Genomic DNA, 18,398 nt, shown 5'->3' on the forward strand with positions numbered 1-18,398 from the left:
TGCCGAGGCCAGACTCAGGATACAAACACAGCTCAGGCCCAGTTTCCTCCTCATGCCCCACGTCTACCGGTTCCTCAAAACGCTGGGCTGGTGCACACCCCAGAGCGCACATGTATATTTATTTAGGAATGACATACATTTATTATGTCCGTGTTGTGCATCGATGACTTACTGTACTAATAGATCAGGTCTATTATAAAATACCCCTCCCCCAAACTGACATATATATTTTTTGAAGGTTGATATAAAACATAAATATAAAATTTGCATCTTTTCTCCCCACTCTCCATCATCTGGTGCAATGCATTTCAGGGGCCCCTGCTGTCACAGAAATCAAGCACCCTCCGAGTGGGAACCCTCCAGGTGGGGAGGAGGGTGGTCCGACAGATGCCACTGGAAATTCTTTTGAAAAGTGGAGGATCCTTTGATTTGGCAAATGAACTAAATGATCTGTGTTGATAATGTGTCAATAGATGATGGCTGAAAGTTTTGGTAAATGGGTTCATGCCCCCTCTCTGGATGGAAACAAGTGGAGTGTTCGTTATACGCCCAATCCCATGCATTGGTGTCTCCTGGGAGCTTGTTCAAAAAGGCAGAATTTCAGGCCCCACACCAGACCCCCCGAATCAGAATCAAGGGGTTGTGTGTACGTTACAGTTTGTGAAGCATTGTTCTAGGCAGGGGTAGGCAAACTTTTTTTTTTTAATTCTATTTTTAAATAAAAATTGTATAAATCTAAAGTATGCAACCTGATGATTCAATAGACACGTGCACAGTGAAATGCTCCTACAGTCACACTGATTAAGGTAGCATCTCCTCACATGGTTACATTCTTTTTCGTGATGAGAGCACCTGAAATCTACTCTCTTTGCAAATTTCAGCATTCAGTCCAGTCCTGTATTCATTATGCCATGCATTAGCTCTCTAGACTCATTCGTTCATCCTACTTTATTGTAACTTAAACTTCTGTAGAGCCAGATAGCAAGTATTTTAGGCTTTGCTGGCCACACGGACTCAGTCACAACTACTCAACTCTGCCACAGACTATAGGAATGGACCTGGCTGGCTTCCAGTAAAACTTCATTTACAAAAATAAGCAGCAGGCTGGATTTGGTCCATGGGCCCGAGTTTGCCAACCCCTGCTTTAGACCTCAAGTTTACTGACCAGAAAGTAGGTAATTTCCTTACTTAACAAATCAATCTGTCATTTGGAGGTTGCAGAGGTCTCTTTGTAACATAGTATATACATTCTCTGCCTTCCTAAAGTGGTATTATGGTGTGATGGCCTCACCCGCCCTCCCACCCCCAGATACACCTCCACACACCCTGTGCTCATGGTGGTCTGGGGATTCAGACCACCTCCTCTCCCCTCCTCTCCTCTCCCACCTCTCCTCTATCATCTAATCACCTCCATTAGTTTCTTAGCTTTTAAAAAAATGCTGTTTATTTACCAGTAAAACAAAGTCCCCTGCGCCCTCACCACGTTATAAAAGGGACAGTGGAGGCGAGTTCATTTCATGGCTTTCCCCTTCAGGCACCTGCTGCAGTAGGACCACATACTGTTATGTAATCCCATAAGCCTCAGTTTCCTCATCTGCAAAATGGGAACAAATCAGTTCTTGCCTCATACAAGTGCTTAGAACAGTGCTTGACACGGTAAGTGCTTAATATACGTTAGCTACCATTAGATCATGATGCAACCTTCAAAAATACCATACGGTAAGGTATATGGTTGAGCAGTAAAACCACCTCCCAAAGGATAACCCCGGCCAACTTTGAGGGTGATGCTGTCAGTTTTTTTCTAGGCATTAATTTTAGTTTTTACGTAGTGATGATCATTCCTGAGTTATTTATTTAAGACTTTATTTTCTAAAGAGATCTATGAGAGAGAGAGAGAGAGAGCGTGTGTGTGCACGGGGGTGGGAGGGGGGCAGAGGGAGAGAATCTTCAAGCACACTCCCCACTGAGCACAGAGCCTGATGCGGGGCTTAATCCCACCACCCCAAGAGCATGACCTGAGCCAAAATCAAGAGTCGGACACCTAACTGATGGAGCCACCTGGGCGCCCCTAAGATTTTATTTTTTCAGTAATCTCTACATCCAACACGGGGCTTGAATTTACAACCCCGAGATCAAGAGTCGCACGCTGTACCAGCTGAGCCAGCCAGGTGCCCCAATCCCTGAGTTATTTTCAATGGTCTTTTTGAACATGGAAAGGGCAGGTAGCTCAGTGACAGTGGCAGACAGGCCACTCAGAAAGGAAAGGAGTCCTTCTTTCCTCCCCTGCCGTGATTCCCAGTGTTTTGAAAGTGAAATATCAGAGCTCCAAACAGCTGTTCCTGGCGCCCTGGGACTCAGCATGTCTGAGCTGGGCTGGCAGAGGTCATAGCTTCTGTCAACTCCCGGGGGTGGACTGAAATCCTGAGGGGCTCTGGAATCTCAAGAGACGAGAGGACTCAAGGACTGGCTGTGGGAAAACACACTCGGCTTTCAAACTTCACCCCACCGCTCCCACCCCACCTCCTCCCTTTGAACTTGGGTCCCCACACTCCAAAGAGGGTGCGTAGGTGGCCGGTGAATCTCCTTTCCCATCTTACAGCTGAGGAGGAGGAGCAGGATGCTAATGGGTAGCCCACGACAGGGCACACTGAGCCCAAGTTTCTATAGAAACCAAGTCATTCCTTCACCTTTCAACACACTTCCCTAGTCTCCTGACAAACTCTCTCCTTAGAGACGTGGACAGCTCTGACAACCATCCTGCAACTGTCCCCTCTGGCCAACCAGCAAACATGGCCTGATGTGTGCCTCGCAGGAACAGTCTGCATGTACTGCATGTAGAGACAGTGCGGCCATTATCCAGGCTAATCCTCAAATGAACCGTGCGGGCTAACAAGAGTCGCCCTATTTTCAGACAGGATAGTCCAGCGAGCATAGTTCACCACACCAGAAATTCATGGTCTCACAGTTCTGGAGGCCAGAAGTCCAAAATCAAGGTGTCCGCAGGGTTGGCTCCTTCTGAGGGCTGTGAGGGATGGATCTACAACCTTCTGTGTCTCTGCCCATCATATTCCTTCTGTGTGTTTCTGTCTCTGGGTCCTAATCTCTGCCCCCCCGCTTTTTTTATAAGGACACTGGTCATACTGGATTAGGGCCCAGTCAATGGCCTCACTTCAACTTGACTACCTCTGTAAAGACCCGATCTCCAAAGAGGTCACACTCTGAGGTACTGGGGGTCAGGCTGCCATCTTTTTTGAGGGGGCCACAATCCAGCCCGTAACAGGCTCTCAAGTCCGGCAGGCCCAAGCTGGTATCCAACTCTATCACTTACTGGCCACTTAATCTCATTAAGCCCTGGCTTCCTCCTTTGCAAAAGGGAAATAAGAACATTTTCCGTGTGGGTTTCCGCATGAGGACTACGTGAGATGTTTGGCATTTCCCATGGTGCTGAGTCAGCCCTCTTATTACTGATGAGGGAGGCGGATGCTGGGGATGCTCCACCTCAGAGCGCGCTCTCAGGCCCTCTGACTTTCCCTGTGGCTGCAGCGCATGCAGACCTCACACTTGGCCGAGAACGTGGCCCCCCACCCACCACCCCATTCTCTGCCTGGGGATTTCTTGGTGCTACTGAAGCTTGCTCAGCCCACACAGGACAGTCCTAAAGTGCCAAACATTTCACGTCTCCAGGGGCAACCCTCAGGCCCTGAGGGATAAGCGTCGGGAGTTAAAATACCCCAGCTTCCCCATCATGATCATTGTCAAGTGTATTCTCCAGGGTCCCCAGCATGACTGCGCCCCAGCTGCCCACAGTGCTAGTCAAGGCAGCCTTCATCTGTTTTTCTCCTTTCTCTGACTTGTTCTTCCATTTAATGCTTCCTGGGGTCCCCTCCCCAGTAAACAAGCAGCACCCAAGTCCTTGCCTCAAGGTCTGCTTTTGAGGTACACCTAACTAAGATAATGAGGAGACCATAGCTCAGAGAAGTCATATGGCTTGTGCAAGGATACACAATTAGAGAGAGGTGAGTCCATGATTTGAACCATGGTTTCTTCGGCTCCAAAGCCCATGGGCTCAGTCACCGGTAGTCCCTCCTCTCTAGTGCCCAACGCCTGCTATGTTCCGGTCTTCCTCATGCTCTTTGTTCTCTCATGGTTTTTTGTTTTTTAGAGATTCTATTTATTTAGTTGAGAGGGAGAAAGAGACAGCAGGGGAAGGAGCAGAGGGAAGGGGGAGAAGCAGGCTCCTCGCCGAGCAGGGAGCCCGATGTGGGGCTCGATCCCAGGACCCTGGGACCAGGACCCAAGCTGAAGGCAGACGCTTAAGCGACTGAGCCACCCCAGCGCCCCCGTTCTCTCATGCGTTTATCCTCTTCTGTACAACGATGATAAGGAAGTCATTTTGTAGTCTCTTTTTTTCTCTTGAGAAACTTAACCTAACCTCGCCCTCCTGCCTTCCCCTTTGACCTCCCTGCCACGTCAGGGCTCTGAGTCATTGGGATGGTTTGTTACACAGCAGCGGTGACCGAAACACCTTGCACTCTTCATGCCCCATGTTCATGAAGAAAAAGATAACTCAAATGCATGGCACAAATAAATAATCTTTAATTTCAATAAATAGCTCCCCATTATGCCAGACAAGAGGCTGTGGGAAAGATACAGAAGCATCCAACAGGGAGAGATCTATCCTAACTACACTAATTCCTTAGCATGAGAAAAATGACTTTGGTTCACACACAAACACAGAAAGATGCTCAGAGTATGACAAGGAAGGAGTCCTCTTGGACGGGAGCACGGTGGCCATTTTAATCCAGGTAACCGTCCTTTGCAAGTCTTCCGTGTGCCACAATCACCATGAATCGTCAAAAAAGGTTACTTTTGCTCTATCATATTCTATTTACTTGACATACGCACATGCTGTTACTGAAGGTGGGGCCGTGACAGACAGGAGGACACGGGGTGAAATTTCACTGGGAGGGGCAGAGAGAAGGGAGTGCTCAGGACTGAGGTCCTGCCGACCACCTTGCTCGCCAGGAGGACACACAGGGACACACACGTGTTCACCTGTGAGGGCACACACGAAAACATTCCCCACAGGGGGTCCTTAGGAATAAGCTAACACAAGGACAAATTCAGTTAAGCCAGGGAAGTTTCTTACACTGGAATATTTTTTGAGGCCATCTGGCTTCTCCAAATAGTCTAATCTATCACGTCCACTAAAGAGAAGACAAGGTACTTACATTTTTGGGGGAATGTATCAGGTCTGAAGAACCCCCCAGGGAACAGCAGCCCATTCAGAAAGCCACCCAATCAGCAGGTGTGCCTTTTGGGTGTGGGGGTCGGGCCTCCCACACACTGGCCAAGCTCTTGGAGAATTTCATCTCGATGGAGGCTGGCACCCTTGGGGAGGCCCCTTCTCTGGCCTGAGGGTTGAAAGTGCATTTAGGGGTAAGGGTATCAACAGGAGCAAGCACTGCCAATAAGTCTCACAGCAGAGCCCACTCAGCTCGTGACGTACAGATGGGGTTTCTAGAAAGTTCTCAGGCTTTGCTCATTGAGGGCAACCATTTTGTGTTCAATAGTCAGCTTCCTCTCAGTTCTGAGAGGATTTAGTGTGTGTGTGTGTGTATTTGAGTGTGTGTGTGTGTGTGTGTGTGTGTGTTGTGTGGATGTAATAGGCATGTGACATGTTTTCTTTCTGCCTTAAATTTTCTTTTTTTTTTTTTTAAACAAATGAAAGCTGCTTTTCCCACAGCTCTCAGGTCACCTCCAGCGAGGCAGGAGACACACGGTCACACTCGGCCCGAGACCTCAGGCTGTGCCACTGCTCTACGGCCGTGCGGTGAGTGTTGAGCATTCGCCGCCAGTGGTTGGATTCGGAGGGGCCTGAAGAGTACTGGCCAATGACAATCCTTCCGATGAAGTCGTTGCTGCTCTTCATGTTGTGGCCAAACACTAGGGAGCCAGAGGGGCGAGGGCGGCGGGGAGGAGGTCAGAGGAAGGAGAGAAACGGAACAGGGAGGTGGGAACAAGACAGAGGTTGTTGTTAGTCTACACGTTCCTCAACTGCAGACATGGGCTCCTTGCTTTTAGGACATCATCTGTTTCTTTTAATGGTAAGAACGCCCCACTTCCCTCATCTCATCTGCCCGTGAGTCCCTTCACTCCAGGTATACCAGGTGGCCAGCTGTTCCTCACCATGCCAGGCAGGTTCCTGCCTCCTGGCTTCCGCACTGGCTGGTCCTTCTGCCAGATAGCTGCGTCCCCTATAATACGCAACTTTAAACTCACAGCCGTTGCCCTGCCACGCTGTGTACAGAGCACTATAGGTGGGTAGTTCTAGGGGGACAGTCAGCCATCACTGAAGTCTGGTTGAGTAGTTAACCCGGGGTTTCTCAATGGCAGTATTGTTGATGTTCTTTGTCATGGGGGCTGTCCTGTGCAGGATGTTGAGCAGCACCCCTGGCTTCTATGCACTCGATGCCAAGAGCACCACCCTCACCAGCTGTCACAATCCAAAATGTCTCCAGACGGGGCCCAATGTCCCCTGAAAGGCCAGTTCATGCTGGAGAACAGCCACTAGGTTAAGCCATGGGCCATGGGTCAGACATCCTCGGTGACCATTAGGCTAGCTCTCGGACCCTGAGACAAGGGAAGGAATCTCTCTGAGACTCAGTTTCCTCCTAGGTTAAAGAGGAATCTTGATAGTGCTTTACCTCATCTGTCACTGTGAGGTTTTGAGGAGATAACGTGTGTAATGTCTCAGCACACAGTACCTAGATAAGCACTCAGTGAAGGTTATACTGCTATTTTGATCCCAAATTTCTGTCTGTGGAGCTTTTATAAAAGAGGCTTTATGTTTCCTCTGTTCCAGGCAATGGAGGCAAGCTTCCTGAGAGAAATGGCCATGGCAATTTCTTCTACCCCTTGTTGTACTGCGTGTCTCTTTGGAAGGCTTCTCTGTTAATTCCAATGCAAGCTTAATTTGTGTCTTTCAAGCCTAATGAGATGGTTAGCTTGATTTATCTTCCCAGCCAAGTTCTGCCTAATTCTTTATCTGTGTGTGGGTAGTCCGGGCATGTCATCTCACAAACGGGAAAGCAGGCTGCGTCTGGGTTATAAATGAAGGACTGCAGAATGGGAAATATCACAAATTCACCCAGCATGAGCCGAGCAAAAGCGGGCTGGATCCCAGGAGGGATGCCGATTATCAAATAAACCAGCTAAAATATGCAGCCAAAAACAGAACTTGAATGCTAATGAGCCTCTGTTCTCCCCTGTGGGGTTCACATCAAGAATTCTAAATGATAAAAATTGGGGGGGAGGGGGGGGCGAAACAGGAAGAAAAAAAGAAAAGTGGAAAAACAAAAACAAAACCCCATCCATGGTCTAAATACCAAAAAGACCCAGGGTGAACAAGGCTAGCCTGTACAACTAAGTCCAATACCACTCCAGTGTCTAGTACCTGTCAGCAATGTGGACAAAAATTGGACCCTGTATATTTTTTGTAACTTGGCAAAGTGTTCAGTACACACAGGGGGACCTTGTTTACGTGAAGATCCCTTCTAGAAGGGAAAAATTAGAACAGGAATCTTTGCTTAATAAAGGACATTACTAAGGAGCTCTCTGAGACATTTGAAGTTTGTTTTTTTTTTAAAAGATTTCATTTATTTATTTGTCAGAGAGAGGGACAGAGAGAGAGCACAAGCAGGGAGAATGGCAGGCAGAGGAAGACGGGGAGGGAGAAGCAGGCTCCCCACGGAGCAGGGAGCCCGACGCGGGGCTCGATCCCAGGACCCCGGGACCATGACCTGAGCCGAAGGCAGACGCTTAACGACTGAGCCACCCAGGTGCCCCAAAAAATGTTAACTTGTGATCCAGCAATTCTATTTCTAGGAATTTATCCCATAGAATTATCTGCACAAATGGACAAAGATATACACACAAGGATATTGGATAATACCTGGGTTAGTAGAGCCTCTAAGCCAAATCGGGCCTGCCACCTGTGTTTTGTAAATAAAGTTTTATTGGAACCCGGTCAAACCCATTTGTTTACAGAATGTCTATGACTGCTAGTGCACTACAGAAGCAGAGCTGAATAGTTGCAAAAGAGACTGTGTGGCCCACAAAGCTGAAACTATTTCCTATCTGGTCCTTTATAGAAAAGTTTGCCAACTCCTGCTCTAGAACATTGTGAGAATGAAAAATGTAAATAACAAAAAATGTCCGTGAAGAAGTGTACCTGAGGCTGTGGTGCCCTGTCTACCTCCCCAGCCCACCCTAGAGGCTACCCCCAGCTCTCAAGCACCCAGAGCCCTCTGCCGGGGCCACGCCAGTCTATGCTAACTATGACTTATGGTCGAGTCCTTGGGCCACTCTTATTAATAGCAGTTTGACCTCTGCAGGGGCTGGAGACTAGGGTCAGCCACTTGGATGCATACGGGACCGATCGCCTGATCAATATCCCAGACACCAGGGCTTGCGTGCACTTTTCTGGCTGGCACCCTTTCGAGTGTATCTCCCCACATCATTCCTGGGACAATGAAGTGCTGTCCTTACAAATCCACTGGGAGAGGGCAACTGGAACTCGTATCTGTTCTTGCCTGGACTCTGCCCTGTGTGCTTCTTTCCTTTGCTGATTTTGGTCTGTTTCCTTTTTCTGTAATAAACTGTAACCATGAGTATAATAGCTTTGCTAAGTCTGTGAGTCCTTCCAGCGAATCACTGAACTTGATGGTCTTGGGGATCTTCCAAGCTGCAGTTACCCACTCATCAAATATCCCCGATTGGCTTGCCTCCCTTTTCCACTCTCTTATCAGTACTTCCTGGCGTCACCTCCTTAGTAGCCTATCTGAACCCAAGTCATTGTCTTAGGATCAGCTTTGGGGAGCATCCAGACAAAGACTGGCGGAGACTAATTAAATCATTTCTGATGTAATAATGTCATGGAAACCAACGTTGCTGTAAAATGAGATAGACCTATATATATAAAATTGAAACATCTCCGAGACATATTGCTAGGAGACAAAAGCAAGTTGCAAAATAGTATATGTAAACACAATCTCATTTTTGTTAAAAAAAAATGTTAATATATAGAATAGAAAACAATCTGGAGGAATTTCATCAAACTGTTAAAGAGTGGCTCTCTCTGGGGGTGCGGGGGGGACAGGGAACTTTCTGTGTTCGGTATTATGTAAGTATGGTTTGCACTTCTTACAGTACATATTGTTTTGGAAAGAAAACAGGGGCCCCTGGGTGGCTCAGTCGGTTAAGCAACTGCCTTCGGCTCAGGTCTTGATCCCAGATCAAGCCCCATGTCAGGCTCCCTGCTCAGCAGGGAGACTGCTTCTCCCTCTCCCTATGCTGCTCCCCCTGCTTGTGCTCTCCTGCTCTCTGTCAAATAAATAAAATCTTAAAAAAAAAAAAGAAAAAAAACAAAACAAAGTTGCCGTTAGAGAATCCACAACTAAATCGCCAGAAGGCAAAGAAGACTAAAAGGAAGTCTAATATCCTATGCTCCCTTTCCCAGTTTGCAAAGTTCCTTGGCCTGGTGAATCACTTGGCCCTTGCAAGGTAGGCACTCCTAAGTGATTCAGCCTTTTTGATGGAAAGCAGTCACTGCTATGGCCATCTGAGTTAACTGGCAGGCTCTGACACTTGCAAATCACTTGGTAAAGTTATGGCAATCTTAACAGTCTTTTAAAAATCGAACATTTAAAATGCAAGTTATAACAAAGCCAGAGCTGAAGAAAACTAATGACTTCTATGATAAAAGCTGCCTGGGAGAATATCAAGATTTGCTATCACTGTAAATTCTAGGGAGCATGTTGTTGGAGAAATGGGGAATTAAGACTGGATATCTATAGAATCCAGAAAGGGGCTCAGAGACAGAGGGCCAGATACCCGCAGCTCTCCATTTTACAGATAAGGAAACCAAGTCACTGAGCTAGCTGGTGATACAACTTGAATTATTTGCAGCAAATACCCTGCAGAGGAAGCCAATTCTGCATAACTAGATCCCCACTTTCCTCCCCCTTAGAAACAATCACAATTAGAAATTTTGTCATGAGGCATCCCCAAATATCCCTCCTGGTTGTTACGGGGGGCTCATTCTACTGCGAGTCCCTAGTGTATTACTGGACCGTGTACCCTCGTCGTCCGGAAGCGGCTTCCCAACGGCCGGTACAATCTGGAGAGTAGCAACAGTCAGAAAAGATTCAGAATTTGTGCACAAAACCCATGGAGAGGGCTCCTCACACTTTCTCTAAGAACCTATTTACTCTTCATGGATTTAGACATACTCTGAATAAACTTGGTCATCTGATTTCCCCACCTGCAGTAATTTTTAAATTTTTTCCCCAAGATTTTATTTGAGAGAGAGGGTGAGCACAAGTGGGGGGAGGGGCAGAGGGAGAAGGACAAGCAGACTCCCTGCTGAGTTGGGGAGCCAGGCATGGGGAGTCTGACGTGGGGCTCGACCCCAGCACCCTGGGATCATGACCTGAGCCGAAGTCAGACGCTTAACCAACTGAGCCACCCACATGCCCCCATCTGCAGTAACTTAATTTAGTGGATTGCAACTACCAGCAGATATAAGAACTTTCTCTTTTTTTAAGAGTTTATTTATTTATTTAGAGAGGGCAGGGGGAGGGTCAGAGGAAGAGGGAGAGAGAGAATCTCAAGCAGACTCTGTGCTGAGTGCGGAGCCCGGGGTGCGGCTCGATCTCGCGACCCTGAGAATATGACCTGAGCCAAAATCAAAAAGTGAAACACTTAGCAGGCTGTGCCACCCAAGCACCCAAGAACTTTCAAAAAGTACACAGAATGTGGTCATTTAGTAAAGGGGCAAACAACCCTGTACCCCTTCACAGAGCCAAAGGTATATTCAACTGTATGATCATTTATTTTTATTGTCATGACTGAATCCGTCAGAAAGCTCAGGGTTCTGGTTAATGGGTCAAAGGGAGTGTGACAAGTTCTCTACCAAACACAGTAAAAAACCTGAAGACTTTTTTAACATCAAAGGGGAGGGGATGCAGTCAGTGGACGATTTACTCACACAAAAGCCCTTTAGTGCCCCTCCCCCCAAGGGTTACAGAGTAGGGCAACCACCTTGCCCAGCAAGGCGCTGTTACTGGTCACACCGTGTTCTCTCCGTAGCCTTAACAAATCTCAAGCGCCCTGATGCGACAGTCTCAGAGGATGGCCCCCTGTGCAGACAGGCAAGCCACCAAAGTCCAATTCCACCCTCAGACAGGGCATGGGTATACCTGGCATATTCCACCTTCTGGAATTTTAGGCTCGACTTATCTCTAAAATATTACCAACATATCTGTCTGCTTCTGTGACACCAATCACCATGGCAAGTTAGGTGAGCAAAACCCCTTTGGCAAAACCAAAGCACGATGAGAGGCTCAGGGACCAGGCTTGGAAGAAGCGTGGAGAGTAACAGCTTTATTAAGCACCTACGATACGTATGGCCCAGGGCTAAGCACATCACGTGGATTAACTTGCTAAATCTCCGTATCAACCCTCTAGAGTCAGGTTTCTCACCTTGAGCACTACTGACGCTTGGAGCCAGATCATTCTGTGTGGCCGGGCTGTTCTGAGCAGTGTAAGATGTTGAGGAGCATCTCTGGAAGATGCCACCAGCTGTCCCCTCCCCAGTTGTGACAACCCGAAGGTATCTCCAGACATCGCCGCACATCCCCTAGGAGCATCATCTAACCCTTGTCCCTGGAGAACCACTGCTCTCTCACTGGCCCATTTTACAGCTGGGGGGACAGAGGCCCAGGGAGGTACAGGGAGATCGCTCACTGCTCCAGTCAAAACCTAGGTGCCCTGAGTGAGTCAGGGACAAAGATGAGGCTTTCACATGTTGATATTTGCTGTGAAAATGAATCTGTTCTTCCCCGCAAGAGCTAAACTCTTTGGGTTGCTAATTTAGTTTGCCAAGGCAGCCGGTCTGGAAGGGAAGCTGGATGACTTAGCATGTGGGTGTCATAAACACTGCAAATTAAAAGGAAAAAAAAAAAAAATCTCGACAGCTCCCCATTTTGCATGCTTGGTTCCAAGGTGATACCCCCACAAGCAGCTTCGAGGCTGATAGCACAGTGCAGGGGTGCCCCAGGTCATGGTCAGAACCCCACCTCATCACAGGCCCCCCAATCTACCTCTTCGGTACTGAGTTGCACTATTCCCACATTTCTATAAAAAAAAAAAAAAAATGCACGAAGCCAGCAAAACCCATCCCGGGCTGTCTCCCAGTCCTCCCTAATTCCTCAGCGTGGAGGGATCCCCACACTTTGTCTGGATGTTCAGGAGCTATCCCAACCCTCAGAGACACCCCCAAGCAGTCTCCCCGTCCCCCGCTCTCCAGGGGCCAGCTGTGACACATCCCAACAAAGGTGGTACCCATTCTCTCCTCCACTTTCGCAAAACTTCCTCAACCTATAGCATTCCCACTTTTTTTCTTCTTCTCTCTGAAAACTAGAAGCTGTTTCAGGTGTTTCTTCAAAACAAGGTAGATCATATCCTTTGCCTGGGACCCCGTTTTCCCATTCATACAATGGGTGGGTTTATGTAGGTTTTAAGGCCGTCTTCAACTCTAACATTTCTTTGGTTCTAAGAAGTTTCATCCACGACTTAAGAGTGAGGTTTCATTTTGTGATTCATAGCAGCTGCTCGGATGTTTTTCCTTCCAATGGTCAAAATGACAGTTTAGATAACAGGATTATTGTAATTAAAAATCAGCAATAACAGGGCACCTGGTTGGCTCAGTCGGTTAAGGGTCCGACTCTTGATTTCGGCGCCAGGTCATGATCTCAGGGTTGTGAGACTGGGCTCTGCACTGGGCGCAGAGTCTGCTTTAGATTCTCTCTTTCCCTCTCTCCCTGCCCCTCCCCCGCCACCCCCCACCCCCCCATAAGTACACACACATGTGCACGCTCACTCTCACTCTCTAAAAAAAAGGAAAAAAACCCCACAGCAATACCAAATCCTGAGTCCTGTATGCTAAGCACCGAGAGAAGTAGTTTATATACATTTTTTGACTCAATCCACACCACAGTCCTGTTCGGGGAGGCACTACTTATATCCTGTGGCAGATGGAGAATGAGAGGCTCACAGGGGCTCGGAGGTTGAGCGCCCAAGGTCACAGGGCCGGCACGTGGCACAGCAGGATGGACACTCAGCCCAGTAACGCTTTTCCTTCTCTTGTCTCAGAAAAGTCTCACCCATTTCCCCTTCCACTGACCCTGCTACATGACAAAAACAAGATCTGGAGCAGAAATACATTGCATGCATGTGTGTTTGAAGGGGAGTGAGGCCCTCAAGCTGGCCTGTAGGGCAAGAGGCATCAAGAGTCCCCTCACGGGGCACCTGGGTGGCTCAGCTGGTTAGGAGGCTGCCTTCGGCTCAGGTCATGGTCCCAGGGTCCTGGGATCGAGTCCCGCATCAGGCTCCCTGCTCCGCGGGAAGCCTGCTTCTCCCTCTCCCTCTGCCCCTGCTTGTGTTCCCTCTCTCGCTGTGTCAAATAAATAAATAAAATCTTTAAAAAAAAAAAAAAAAGAGTCCCCTCACGAAGGTGCCATGTTGGAGCCTGTCCCATCATCTCTGTAGGGCCCAGGGGGGTCAGGTTTGCCTCCAACATCTGAATGGCCTCTTCTGCAGGTGGGCAGCAAACAAGGAAGCCGTCTTATGTCTCCAGACTATTGATATGAAAAATATAATACTGGCACCTAACACTTATATAGTGCTTATCGGGTGTCAGCCCCCATTCTATGGATTCTTGGTTACACTAAATGATTGTATCCACATGTCTATTTACAAGGTAAGTTTATCATTATCTCTTGGGTCTAGAGGTCACACACCACCATCATGGCCTGCTTTCCTGAGGAGGGCCTGGACGTTACCTTGACTCCTTGGGCTTGCCTTCTGACCTCTCACCCCACTGAAAGCACAAGGTCTAGAGTAGAGGCCCCTTTTGGCCAGGTCTATAGGAAATACTGGCTTAAAGTGAGTTGTTTGGGGCACCTGGGTGGCTCAGCTGGTTAAGCGGCTCAGGTCATGATCCCAGGATCCTGGGATCGAGCCCCGCATCGGGCTCCCTGCTCCGTGGGGAGCCTGCTTCTCCCTCTCCTTCCTGCTCATGCTCTCTCATGCTATCTCTGTTGCCATCTGTCTCTCTCAAATAAATAAAGAAAATCTTAAAAAAAAAAAAAAGTGAGTTGTTCAATTCCTTCAGTGCAGTTGTTCTCAGCTGGGCCCATTTTGGTCCCCAAATTTGCCAACGTTAGGAGACATTTGGATGGTCATCACTGGAGAGGAGATGCTGCTAAACACCCTACCATACTCAGGACAACCTCAAAATAAAGGATCTACTGGCCCAAAATGTCCACAGGCACTGAGGCTGAGAAACACTGCCTTAAGGGAAAAGCATGTGACCTGGGGTTTCCCTTCATTAATCCACCACCAGAAACTGGGGAGTGGAGGTAGAGGTCTCTGAGGACTATCTCCATGGCTTACGGATTAGGTCTCTTCCTCCTTCCTCAAGACACAGTAGTCAAGATTGAAATTCCTTTTGGGGTGCCTGGGTGGCACAGTCGGCTAAGCATCTGACTCTTGGCTTTGGCTCCGGTCGTGACTTCAGGGTCATGAGATCAAGCCCTGAATTGCACCCCGCATTCAGTGCGGAGTCTGCCTGACACTCTCTCTCCCTCTCCCTCTCCCTCTGCCCCTCCCACCCCCCTCCTCTAAAGAAAATAAATAAAATGAATCTTAAAAAAAAAAAGATTAAAATTCCTTTTGAAATTCCTTTGGACCACTGCTGGACCATTTCTTTACTCCTCTGTGTGGAAACTGAGCCACGTGGAGCCTGCGTTTATAAAGATGACATATGGGTTGAAGCATCACTTTCAGGTCTGAATCACACCGTCTAGGAGGAAGCATTTAAAAGTGTGACGATAACGTAATGTGCTTGTTTTTACACGAAGAACCAAAATTTATATATCTGAAAGAGGATCATCCTTGTACACATGTCTTAGACATGCTGGCATTGCTCTGGGGGAAATGTTCACTACAAACCGGCTTCAGAGCTAGTTGCAAGACACCTGTTAGATGCTTCAGGGGGATAATTAACCGAATCTTCCCCGTCGTCTGAAATAATTGAGAAACAATGGGGAAAACAAAGGAGAAATATCATAAACATGTGAATCCCTTGGAAGGCTTTTAAAAAAATCCTAGTGCCCGGACCTCAGCCCAAGAGATGGTGTTGATGGGTCTGCGGGGTGGGGGACTGGATGCCAGTGTTTTTCACATGCTCCCCAGGGGATTCTCATGGGGTCAGGTTAGGTACGCTGTGCTAGATGCAGAACAAAGTATCAGTTGGATTGGTAGCTTAGCTAGATTATAGAAAGGGGCCAGACCCTACTATTTGCTCTCCTGGAATTAAACTTCTCTGACCAAACACAGTGCAGGCCTCGTCTTGGCAGGGGCAAGCCTGACCAGCAGGCTCACTGAAGGAGCTGCAGAGAATGCTCCCTCCCTGTTGTGGGCGGGTAGGTCCCCAGAGAGAAGAGGAGGGCTGGGAGATCTTTAACACCTTAATCCCATCCAGAAGACAGTGGACCTTCAGATGAAAACTCACCAGGTTCCCAGTCAGATCTGTCAATTCTTCCCTGGGCAAGTAAATACAAGATAACAGAGAGTAAAGCAAATGATAAAATGAATAGGGGCGCCTGGGTGGCTCAGTCCGTTAAGCGTCTGTCTTCGGCTCAGGTCATGATCCCAGCGTCCTGGAATGGAGTCCCGCATCGGGCTCCCTGCTTGGCGGGGAGCCTGCTTCTCCCTCTCCCTCTGCCCTTTGCCCCTGTTCGTGCACTTTCTCTCTCTCAAATAAATAAAATCTTAAAAAAATATAAAAATAAGATGAATAAGAGTGCCCGGAGGTGTTACTTTAGTGCAAGGGTAGGCAGACTTTTACCATAAAGAGCCAGACAGTAAAGACTTTAGGCTTCAAAGGCCCCTGACAGTCTCTGTCCCAACTCCTCTGCCATCCTAGCAGAAGGAAGCCACAGACTATGCGCAAATGAATAGCCATGGAAATGACATAATAAAAATATATTTAGTCTCTGCCCCTACTTCCTGACACAGAGCTCCTAAAACCCTTGTCATTTCCTAAGTAATAGCGGCGATAAGAGCATTTTGTGTTATAATATTTGGTCTTTGTCCTGGGTTCATGACCCAAGAGCTTCTAAGACCCTTGGAATCTTCAAGTGACGAGTGTCTTCTGGTCTACTAATGAGGTGGCTGGTGGTAGAGGTCTCCAGATAGTTTCAGGATGGGGGCTGGCTGCCAGGAAGACCAAAGCATGATTACAGGGTCGGACCTTTCAGTTCATCCCAACCTCCCAGCCTCCAGAGAGAGGAGACGGGCAGGAGACTGACTTAATCACCAATAGCCAATGGTTTCATCAATCATGCCTATGTAGTGATTTTCTGTATGCTAAACATCAACAAAAAGTCAGCTTTAAAAAACAAACAAATGGGACTAATGTTTGCAACTGATCTCGAAATGCATGAAAAAAAAATGAACTGAGATAAATAGAGGGATAGATAGATGTGTGGTAAAGCAGACAGCAAAATGTTCATTGCAAAAGCTAGGTGGTGGGAATACAGGTGTTGACTGAATAAGTCTTCCAATTTTTTTTAAAGGTTGTCCAAAAGATGTTGAGATCATAAAAAACAAACACAGAAACTCAACTCTTTTACTTTCATAGCGATCTTGTTACTGAGTTACTGGAATTCTTTATATATTCTGGATACAGGCTCTTTGTTGGATAGGTTTTGCAAAAAATTCCTCTGGGGTGTGCCTTACTCTTTTATTTTCTTAACTATGTCTTTCAAAGAGCAAAAGTTTTACACCTTGATCAAGTCCATTTATCACATTTTCACTCATTTCCTTTCAAAATGAAATAATTGCACACCCTGGGTTTTTGAAGCCAGTGACCAATGTGGAACTGCTTTGCCTATGCCAACTGAGAAATGAAAAACTAATCTGAGACAGATCTGGGTGGGGGGTCCATGACTGCCTGTGATTTTTTTCCCCATATATTTGAAATATTATATAATACAGAATGAAAAATCAAAATGCTTTTTAAAGGTAAAAAAATATCACCTCATAGTTGTTCAGCACTTCATAATTTTCAAAGCTTGCTTATTTCAGCCTTACCAGAATCCTTTGGGGGGGGGCAGGAGTTGGGGCCTCCGTGGGCCACAAAGGCATAAAAGCATTTGTCAAAGTCATTTGTTTCAATTGCATACTGCAAGAAGACACAAAAGAGTAAAAATTTTGCCACTTTCTTTTTTTCTGGAATGCAAATTTTAAAAATTTATTTATTTATTTATTTTAGAGAGAGAGCAGGGGGAGGGGCGGGAGGAGAAGGAGACAAGCAGACTCCCCGCTGCACAGGAAGCTTGATGTGGGGCTTGATCCCAGGACCCTGAGATCATGACCTGAGCCGAAATCGAGTCGGACACTTAACCAACTGAGCCACCCAGGCGTCCCCGGACTGCACATTTTGACAATAGCTATCCAAATGGACAAACATATATGCTTCGGCGGAGCAAGCCCACTGCTGGGTTTTTAGCTCACGGTACTTTTGGACACATCTGCGGAGACATGTTGAGGGTACCCACCCCAATAATGTTCCTAACTGCTAAAAAAAACCCCTGGAATGAATCCCAATGTTACCAACAGGGGACTAATTAAATAAATTCTTCAACTCCTGGACTTAAATGAAATATCATGCGGTCATTAAAAATAATTAGGGGAAATCTGCATTCCACGTCAGCCACACTGATCTCCTGGCTCTCTCTCCCTTCCATGTAAGAGCTTTTGCACTTGGTATTCTTTTTGGCTGCAATGCTCTCCCCCCATTCATAACCACATGGTCCATCTCCGACCTCCTTCCCAACTTGGCTCAAACGTCACCTTCTCCATGAGGCCTGCCCTGGCCACCTTGGAAAAAAACCGCAACCCTCCCCCTATCCCTCACTATTCTCTTTCCTTCCTTCTGTCTCCTCCTTAGCACTGAACTTCATCTCTACACGGCCCTCATATGGTTACTTGCTTTGTTTACTACCTGTCTTCCCACATTCAAGTAGTCATCTGATGAAACCGGGATTTTTGTCTAATTTGTTCAGTATGGTATCCACAGTGCCTGGCTTGCATGCATATATATAAAACATGCTAGTATGGAAAAATATCCAAGATCTATTATGTGAAAAGACCAAGTCGCAGAAAAGCATATCTATTCTGGATACTAACAATAGCGGATGGAGATACCACACGCACTCGTGTACATCTGCCCCCATATACACATACATACACGCACACATTCACATACA

General features: G+C 47.2%; 1 protein-coding gene across 2 annotated transcripts in view; it reads right to left on the reverse strand.

The window, feature by feature from the left end:
- Nucleotides 1-5,749: 5,749 nt before the first annotated feature.
- SYT17 (synaptotagmin 17) overlaps nucleotides 5,750-18,398 on the reverse strand; it is a 75,495-nt gene continuing 62,846 nt past the window's right edge. For both annotated transcript variants that reach the window (XM_028091682.2, XM_088017008.1), the window contains one exon: nucleotides 5,750-5,946. In XM_028091682.2, the coding sequence (XP_027947483.1) occupies nucleotides 5,750-5,946 (197 nt within the window). The remainder of the gene's footprint in view (nucleotides 5,947-18,398) is intronic.

This window comes from Eumetopias jubatus, unplaced genomic scaffold, assembly GCF_037043125.1.
Source record: "Eumetopias jubatus isolate StellerSeaLion01/CBP00866 unplaced genomic scaffold, mEumJub1_p1.0 scaffold_12, whole genome shotgun sequence".
In the NCBI taxonomy this organism is placed as follows: domain Eukaryota; kingdom Metazoa; phylum Chordata; class Mammalia; order Carnivora; family Otariidae; genus Eumetopias; species Eumetopias jubatus.